Raw genomic sequence first — 9,618 nt, 5'->3', positions numbered from 1 at the left:
GGTGCTCTCACCTTCCCTGGAAAACTTCAAGAGGAGACTGGATAGGCACCTGGCTGGGGTCTTATGACCCCTGCCACCCCCAGTGCTCCTTCCTGCCCATGGCAGGGGGTCGGACTAGATGATCTGTTTAGGTCCCTTCCGACTCATTGATTCTACGATTCTATGGTAATAGGGCAGAAACATCTTTACAAAGCTCATTCAACCCTGCTTCAGACCTAGGCCTAGAACTTATGCTTCTTGTATCCCTCCATTCTCTGCTGTTAGCAAATACCTGTGGGACACACTGGCAAAGTAACCTGTTCTCTTCTAGTAGTGGTCTGTATCATCATGTGGTATCACACTGATCTCTCATGGTCAGCAGAAGGGTTGGCACCTTGAAATTACTTTAATTTTTTTGAGAGAGGTACGGTTTTCTTAGAGTGATATCTTTTATTGGAGCAACTGAGCAGTTGGGATAGAGTAAGACAAGTTTTTGAACGAAAGACATTCTTAGACATTAGTTACCAGACTTCTGGGTTTATATTTTTAGACCTTTGTATGCACATAAACCATCTGTACATGTAGTTATGGTAATTGCACACAATGGACTACACAGATATCTAACAAGCCATGGCATTTAGTTTGCAGCCCTTGGGATCCCACCTAACCACCACTCCCCACATCACTGGCTGCAGCAGCAGTGTCCAGACTCCTTTTCCCTCTGGTTTCTGTGTCTGCCTCACTCCAGGGAACAAGGTGGGACAGCACAACACAGCCCATGCTGCCTGGGGAGCCCATGGCATGGAGGAGCAGTGGAGGAGCCTGTGCCCAGGGAGCTGAAGGTAGGACCGGGGCACCTGAACCCCCCCACAGTGCTGAGGAGGGGAGGGAAGTCTTTGCATGCCTGGTGTAGTTGGGGGTAGAGAGGGCCAATGTGAGGAGCACCCAACAAACCCATTGTTGCCACTGATTCAGTCCCCAGGCACTAAAGTAAGAAAGCCCTGTAACAGGCCATTTACCTATGCAGTTACGATGACCAATGGCAACTGTACCAAGTAAAATAAATAAATAACATTAGCTGCATTTTTGCCTGTGCAAAGTGCTTGTCCCTCACATTCTTTCCCAGTCAGAGAACCTTTAGAAGATCCTCCTATTATATTCTCAACTTTCCATTCATACTGAAGCAACACAACTGGAAAAAAGAGAATGGGAAGATCATGTTGCATCAGCCTGTGCTAAATGCATATTTAGAGTTTAATAGTTTACAATAAAGAAAACAGCATAATTGTGTAAAAGTATGCCGCAAGCAGGCCTTGAAAAGTAAACAATAGTAAAAGATGCTATGCACATATCTGAAGTTGTCAGAAAAATGCATTTTATGCTAAGCTGTGCTGTATTAAAAAAAACCATTCCTTCAGTGGAAGACTGTACTATTACGAATGTACACAAGGTGGCAGAGTTAAGGTGGAATATTCAATTTGTTATTTCCAGATTTGAACTGCAAACTGTTTTTAGATAACATCATTTGTCAAAGTAAACATTTAAAAATCTTACTTTTGGAAACCGCTTGTACTTCCTTTTGGAAACATAATATTTTTTTGTGATAGAATCTGATTGAATCTCGAACTATATCTAAAAACTACATCTAAGTAGGTGGTACCTGTGCTTAAACACTATCTAAATTAAATATTATTTTTAAATAACTCACAATCAACTTCAAACTGCCAAAATACAATACACAAGATACAGTTACAATACACAGGCAAAGTTAATATTATGTATATGTTAACTGAGCTGAGAGAAAGGAAGACTAATCTAAAAAGGAAATAACTATGTTCTCCAGTAGGAGAAAGAATGTAACCTTAATCTGCAGCCCCTTTTTTAGGAATATTATGTCTAGTTCTTATGTCTGGAAGTCTTTAAATCCAGAATGCCTATCTTTCTAAAAGCTTTGCTATAGCTCAAGCAGAAATTATGGCTTGATACAGAAATAACTAAGTTAGGATGTGTGGTATATTTTATGCAGGTGGTCAACCTAATTATTACAACTGCCTCTTCTGGCCTATAAATTCTATACCTCATATACAAAAGTAACACCACAAAAATCGATGATACACAAGCTATTTGGAAATGGCTAAATATTTTACAAACTAATAGGCCATTTAATTTTAGATTAATTGTAAAACCACTATTTTCAAAAGCCAAACTGATGCAATAAAATCACAGCATACATCAGAAAGAGGTATTTTAGAATACATTTTAGGGCAGCTAAATTAGAATCTGATGGCTGCATAGAAGAGAGACTCAACTAGCAGTCTTATAAATGGATGATTTTACAACTTAGAAATCACATTAAAGCAAATGACTAGCAATTTCATCTCGCAGCATCCTTTCCAAAAGGATTACTTATTCCTAAATGAGGTCCCAATAGTGCAACTCACTTCTATTATTATTTAATCTTTATATCCTTTTAGGCCCAGATGTCCTGGTCAAGTACAGAGACTCACTGTTTGGTACTGTACAAGCACCAGTAGTCAAAAGCTATCCTCAGAAAGGTTGCCATCTCAGTAATAAACAGTTTTGCAAAGACAGTGAAGTTTCTACATTTACTTTTTATCTTTAAGTATCATTATTTAAATTTTATAAAATTCTTTTCCTTGAACAACATTGTTTCTCACTTATTATATGGAATCAAGGAACAAAGTTGTAGCAGAATAATTCTGCAGCCCATATAACAAAATGATGCATAAATTATGCAGTTGCAAATCACTGTATTTAGCTGAATATAAGATGAGGTTTTTTTCCCAGACAGTAGTGGGAGGGGAAGGGGGAAGCCCCTCCTCTTGCATCCGCATGCGAAGCAGGGGGCAGGGGGCAGACGGTAGCTTCACTGACTATAGCCCTGATCCCAGCTCCGAGCCAGAGTCAGACCCACAGAAGCCTCCTGCTCTGCCCTCTGCTTTCTCTCTGCAGCTTCTTCCCCTCCCACCCACCCCCTTACTGTCAGGTACAGCTTGGCTCCAGCTGGGGCTGCAGTCTCTCTGAGCATGGAGCACATGGAAACTTCTTCCTCTGCCTGGTCAATCAGCAGCACTGACATTGCTGCACAGCCAGGCAAGGACTGGGCTTCTAAGTCCTGTGCTCCATGATGGAGCAGCATGGGGAAGAAGTGGGTGGGGCAGAGGGCCAGGGGGCCACCTCACCCCTCCCCCAACCACTGATTTCCCTGTGGTAATGCAGAAGAGGGGAGGGAATTCAAAACAACCTGCCAACACTTATATTCTATACCTGGAAAATTATAATAAATTTATAAATTTTTCACATATAAAATATAATTATTGGGGGACTGTTTTACTTTCAGGGTCATCTTATATTCAAGTAAATATGGTAGGCTAGGAAAGATGATGCTGGGGGGTTACAAAGCAGGTTGCAAAATGCAATAAAGAATTAAATGAAATGTAAAGGATCAATTAGTGACTAAAGGTTTGGTCTTTTAACACTTGAATAAAATGTACTCCTATATTTTTTTTTTTAGAGAGTGTTGCACTGAAATAAGTAGGTGAGTCTGCATGAAGCTTGCGAGGAATCTGTGGCTAATGCACAACCACTTGTTAATGTATTTTTCACAGAATGCCAACAATCAGGTTAGCTTGTATTATTCAATATCTATATGCTGAAAAGGATATACCTTTAAGTGTGACTATGTATTTAGAAGCAACTGCAATGACAGAAATGCAAACATTTCTGCAGAAACCAATAAGGAACACTAAGAGCAGATTGGATCATTTCCTTTCTTTTATGATTAGGGACCGATTCAATTTGTGATTTTGCAAAAAGCACAAAATCTGTGACTGTCCATAAAATAAACTTAAAAGAAACTTAATAAAAGTAAAATACTGGCTCCCCAGTGAGAGCCGGCAGACCTCACTGCCTCACAGCCAGCTCAGGGCAAGAAGGCACTGGCTGACCGGGCAACATAAAGTGCTACCAGCAGCCAAGACGGCAGCTGCCCCTTCATCCCTCCCTCTCTCTGGGGCCTCTCCACCAATCAGCAGCGAGGAGCAGGGTTGCACGAAGGGCAGCCAGTAGCCAAGATGGCAGCTGGCCCCTCATCCCTCCCTCACCTCCAGGAGCTCTCCACCAATCAGGAGCAAGGGGAAAGGCCACCAGGAAATACCTGCAAAATTGGCTCTTTGTGCCATGACCAAGCCATGAAAATTCCTTTCGTCCCACCATGAATTAATTAGGTCCCTGTTTATGATTACATATTAAATAACTATTACTAAATATTTACAGATGTTTATGATGGATGAAACCTAACTTGATTTTCAGATCCCAAACTAAGATAATAATTTCCTTAAGGTATACTTTTAAAATTTAAAATTGGAATCATACTTCTGAGGTGAAATAAGTACATAATTTACACTGAATATTTTATACACGTTACATTGCATATTCTTGTTAATATTAAATGTATATTTCATTCTATATAAAACACATTTTAATATTATGTAGAAATGGTTGAATAAGTATATTTAAATACATATAATCTACACTTGGTAATGTTATGAACTGCTTCTTGTTTATTTTTCTCCAGACTACAAACAACCTTACCTAGGTCATACTGCCTTTTAAAAGAAACTCTTAGTTTCATGAAGCTTTGAGGAGCAAAATTAAACAAGCCCACCCTAACAGCTGTGACTTATCAAGCTGAAAGCACTGTGAAAATGATAAGTTTCCTCCGTGACATTTATGTTGACATTGCAATCAAATACACATTAAGAAATTCACAAATATAATCGCCATCCATTTAGACAGATTTAAAAGATAAGTAATGTAGATTATTCTGTCTAAATTAGCCTGCTTCCCATTTGCTAGTAAAATGCTAGTTTGATCACTCCAACAAAAATATCACAGCAACCATAATACTACCCTCATATTAAATGATCAATTCTTGGTTTTTAATTTCAAAATACAACTCCACTATTGACCCCAGTAGACCATGACCATACAACAAATTTGGTATCTAAATTAAAATTTTAAATATTCTCCTCAAGAATTAGTATTGTTGTGTAACAACTTATGACTAAAAACTTGAAAAGGTTAGCAGGGTAGCTTCATCCATTTGTGTTACTCCCTAAAAAAAAATAGCTAGTGTCTTCTGAAGTTCGGAGGCTCCAAAAAAGTCAACACTTCCTTGCAAACACCCATCCTAGATTCACAACCAGTTTCTCATTTTCTCTTGTTCAGATTCAGATATAAATTGTATTTGATAGTAACACAATGAACAACCAGAAAAGGAGATTTGCACAGGTGAGAAAGTCTGCTTGCTCTTTCTACAAGATCAGAGTTAATTAGCATTATTTACTTTCAGAAAGAAAAAAAAAATCAGCATTATGTGTAATGCAGTAGGATGTAGAGGCCTTAACCAGTGACCTAATAATGCTAGACACTGTACAAACGTAAAACAAAAAAGCAACATTTACTTCAAAGATTTAAAGCATAAGAAAAGTATAATTTTCAAGGGCTAGTACATACCTGATATAGATAATCCTCAAATACAAAGTAGTAGTCATCATTGCTTGCTGTCAGCTTTACATCCTACAATTAGAAATTACTGCAATTTAAAACTGAAAGACAGCATTTCCACTTGGAAGACTCCTGCAGGGAGACTCCTGCAGAATCTAAGTACAGCACGATGGTTAAGAACATGGTTTCAACATCAATATAGTTTCCTCTCATTTATCAGATAAAGTCAGACTCAGACGTCATACTTCTAATTCCAAAACAACATCAGCTTAATTATAACTATATTCTGGACTCAGAACTCAGAAACCCAAAGTTCTTATTTTGACAATTTTTGTTTTAACTCAAGACCAGTCATTGCAATAAAACACCTTCAAATTATCACCAACTCACAAAATGTGTAATAGCAATTTAAGGCTCAATCCTGTGTTCAAAGAGCACTCTGTGGTTTTTTCTTTGGCAGAGAGGAGGGAGGGGGGAGTTTTACATATAGGACTAGGGTCCAAAATAAGAATTCACATTAACTAGTATTCCCACACTCTAGGTAGCCAAAGTTTTTTGAAGCAGGTGTTGCTTTGATCAGCAAATACACACTATTTAATAAATTACTCACCTTGTAAATCAGGCTGTCCACTAAAAGATCATGCTGAACCACATTTGACTTAAGCTGCTCATAATACAAAATATCCTAAAACAGAAAAAAAAATCCTCTTTGGTCTGAAGTAAAATAAATGGTGAATTAAAGGAGAAAAAGTACAAGACAGGACCTATATTAACTATTAATTTTTTTTTTAATATCCTCCTCCTGGTTGTCAAAGACTGTGCGTCATTGTTCATACTTTTCCTATATAAAAATTAATAACTGAGGCAGTAATGTTTGACTTAAAACAACATCTCTTGCTAAGTAATATACTTGATAACTCAAAAGAACTGAAAACAAGGGAAATAATTCAGACAAAATAGTTATACCAAGAGCTTCCAAAACCTTTGTGCTCGCACTCTCTCTGGAACCAGTTCCCCTTGAAACTTTAGAATCATTCTGATTTCCCTATTTGGTACCTGCTATTTTTCTGCATTTCTGAATATATGGGTTCTGTCAAGTATTGCTTAATATTAGCAAAGCTGCTATTAGCATGTAATTAGCACTGAATAGGTTAGGCATTTGAATGTCTGGCTATTCAAACACAGAAAATATCTGCCTAAATGATAGAAACTCCAAAGGATATTGCATAAGGAGTAGATTGAAGAAGAACTCAAATTTTTCTCTTTTAATCTTAAATCACCTGATTATTCCTCAAAGGTTTGTAGAGCAGGCATAACTGTAAACCAAGGAGGGAGTTTCTGATAAGAATAATCTTTGTGCTTTTGTCCATTTAATATTTAATCATGGTAAGGCCACTTGCGCACCTAAGCCCTGGAGTGAAATATAAAACTCAGAGTTAGGTGCCTAAACTCCCAAGGTCTTAAACCTCCTTAAAATACAGAGCCAGAATCCTCCCTTGAGGGTAGGTGCCTACAAGCTCAGCCAGAAGGGATTCAAATGCACTTCTTCCCTCCTAAAGCAGCATTCATGTCACCAAGATAAAGGTAAAGCGCATGTGGAAATTAGAACTTGTGCTAGAGGTGATATCTTATTAGACCAACTAGATGTTTGCCAAAAAAATTCTTACAAGCTTTTGAGCACAAGCACTCTTCTTGAGGCATAGGAGAAAATATTAGAAAAGTTCTCCTAGGTAGAAATTAAAGTTCATATTTCATAGGAGAGTTGAAGGTGTGGTAAAATCTCTTGGTTGGAACAGTTCATTTTATCCAAATTAGGCTCAGAGAAAAGATGAAATAGTCCGTTTACCTCAAAGTTGTTCAGTGGCAAGCAAGATCTAGAGACATAAATTACAATGAAACTTTTGAAAGACCTACCTAAAGCCACAGTTTTATCAGCACTATGCTAAAAAGAAAAAAAAACTACTCTTCATTGGTTTCTCCACATAATCATTTGAAACGTAGCAGTCAATAAACAAGTATACCTTTTCAGATGATGCTGAACAACACTGCATTTTAAAACTTATTTTAAAACACTGATATTATGGATCACAGAATTTTGTCAATAAATTAAACACGCTGAGGATACCTTTTGATCCAAGTTCAAATACTAAAGAATTAAACACTTCCGTAGTCGGCATAATCTGCAATCTTAAAATTGTGCCACAGGACAGTATATTTCCAGATTTTTTATATAGTATTTAAGGAAGCCCATCTTGTAAGTTACTGTATCCAGCAGAGAAATACAATTAGACGACCCAGAAAAATTTCATTAGTGTGGTGCGTACCTCAGGAACCTGGAAAGCCAGTAGTTCACATTAACATTTTATTTGCTGTTTACCTGTAGTTATCCAACTTGCTTATAACTATATTGGGCCGGTCTCCTAAAACAACTAAACAATTGCATGCTAGAAAAACCATTATGCCATTACTATTTTTTCCCATCCACAGCAACTTCAATGGATACCTTCTGCTAAGCTAGCTGTCATGACAACTCCAATACCTATTCTACACCACTCGCCCCCTTTATAATTAAAAAAGAAAGGGAAGACAACAATACAGGGACTGTGCCACATGAACAGCAGAACTTCGATGCTGGCTGCTCAACAATTAAACCTATGCTTGACACATCGTCAGGTATGAGGGAACTAAGGCAACACTGATTTCCATAGGAAACAACTGATAAAGAAACAAAAGAGCCAGCACCTTCTTCTAAGGACCTTCCTAACTAGAACCCTTTCCCCTACTCAGGCTGCCTTCGCAGCAATTTCTTCCACACCAGAACTCAAGGAGCACAACTTCCAGAGATGAGGACAGGAGCAGGGAAGATGAACAGGAACTCTGGGGGTCAATATACTGTGCAATAAGGAGCATCAAGTTTCTTGTCTCAGACAGCAACAACATTTCCCTCACATAAACACACCGTCATATTCACACTTGAGGTTTCCTGCTCAGGGTGAATCAGTGCAGATTCACCATATTGATAGGTCTATATTATTATGTATTACTGTTTACATTTAGCTGCAAAGCACAAAAAATAATTTTTGGATATTCTTAAATGTGAACATAAGCATGCTTACAAAGGGTTGCAAGGTACATTTAACAGTTAGGAAAGGGTTTTTTTTTTAAATTACCTACTTGGCCATATCTTTCTCAATCCAAAAAGTAGGACAATGTGGGAACATGGCATTAATAAACTGATGTTAATTATCTGGCATATGTGCAGCTACCATTGAGAGAGGTGTTCTAAAAAAATCTACTTAGCAAAATAATCACTGTTTAAGAAACTGAAAAGGAGGGTTAAGGACCTCAGTATTGAAAAGTGTGTGGCACAACAGTAGGAAAGTGTTTTTTCTCTGTTTTTCTCCAACACCACAGAGAAGCAATTACTTTCTACATAACTGAACACAGCACTTGGCCCTTAAGAATGTATGAGGACACCCAACATGCATGGCCATCTTCACCGACAAGTTTAAAATGAAATCTAGGGTGCCTATAGATGTTTAGGGCCCCATTTTAACTCACAGTGCTTTACATGAGTTACAGCCCCCCCGACCCAGCACATGTTCACCCTGGACAGCAGGAGGGAGCGCTCCAGAAGCCTCCGAGATTGGCAAACTGCCCCTCCCCCCACCCCCACAGCTCTGGGGCTGCCAGCAGGGGAGGGACGGAGAGCAGCACAGAGCTGCCGGCTGGCTTGGCCTGGCCAGATCTGGAGAGACGAGGTGGAATGGGGCCCCTTTGCCTCATGGGCCTCCCTCACCTACCTTGGTTAGGGTACTGGGGGGGAGCTGAGCCAAGCTGGGCCAGTCCTGTGAAGCAAGGGGGGCTCTCTTCCCCCACCCAGGCCTCTTAGCAGCAGTGGCAGCAGCGGCTGGGTCAGCTTGGCCTGGCTGGAGCTGGAGCAGCAGGGAGGGGGGGGGAAACAGAGCCCCCTCACCTCATAAGACGGCCTGGCTCGGCTCTCCCCGTACTCCAGCCGGGGTAGCTGGGGGGGGGGCGCAAGGCGAGGGAGCTCCATTCCACCCCACTTCCCCTTTCCAGCTCTGGTCAGGCCAACCCAGCCAGCAGCCC

At 39.6% G+C, this 9,618-nt stretch overlaps 1 protein-coding gene across 1 annotated transcript in view; it reads right to left on the bottom strand.

Moving 5' to 3' along the window:
• Positions 1 to 9,618, bottom strand: part of TBC1D19 (TBC1 domain family member 19) — a 181,569-nt gene that overhangs the window by 36,139 nt on the left and 135,812 nt on the right. The window contains exons 12-13 of the mRNA XM_019526444.1: positions 6,119 to 6,193; positions 5,518 to 5,580 (exon numbers count right to left, since the gene is read on the bottom strand). Of these exons, the coding sequence (XP_019381989.1) occupies positions 5,518 to 5,580; positions 6,119 to 6,193 (138 nt within the window). The remainder of the gene's footprint in view (positions 1 to 5,517; positions 5,581 to 6,118; positions 6,194 to 9,618) is intronic.

This window comes from Gavialis gangeticus, unplaced genomic scaffold, assembly GCF_001723915.1.
Source record: "Gavialis gangeticus isolate Ggan-Ray unplaced genomic scaffold, GavGan_comp1, whole genome shotgun sequence".
Lineage (NCBI taxonomy): Eukaryota > Metazoa > Chordata > Crocodylia > Gavialidae > Gavialis > Gavialis gangeticus.
Note: the sequence above shows the minus strand (reverse complement) of the source record. Positions and strands in the feature narration are given on the sequence as shown.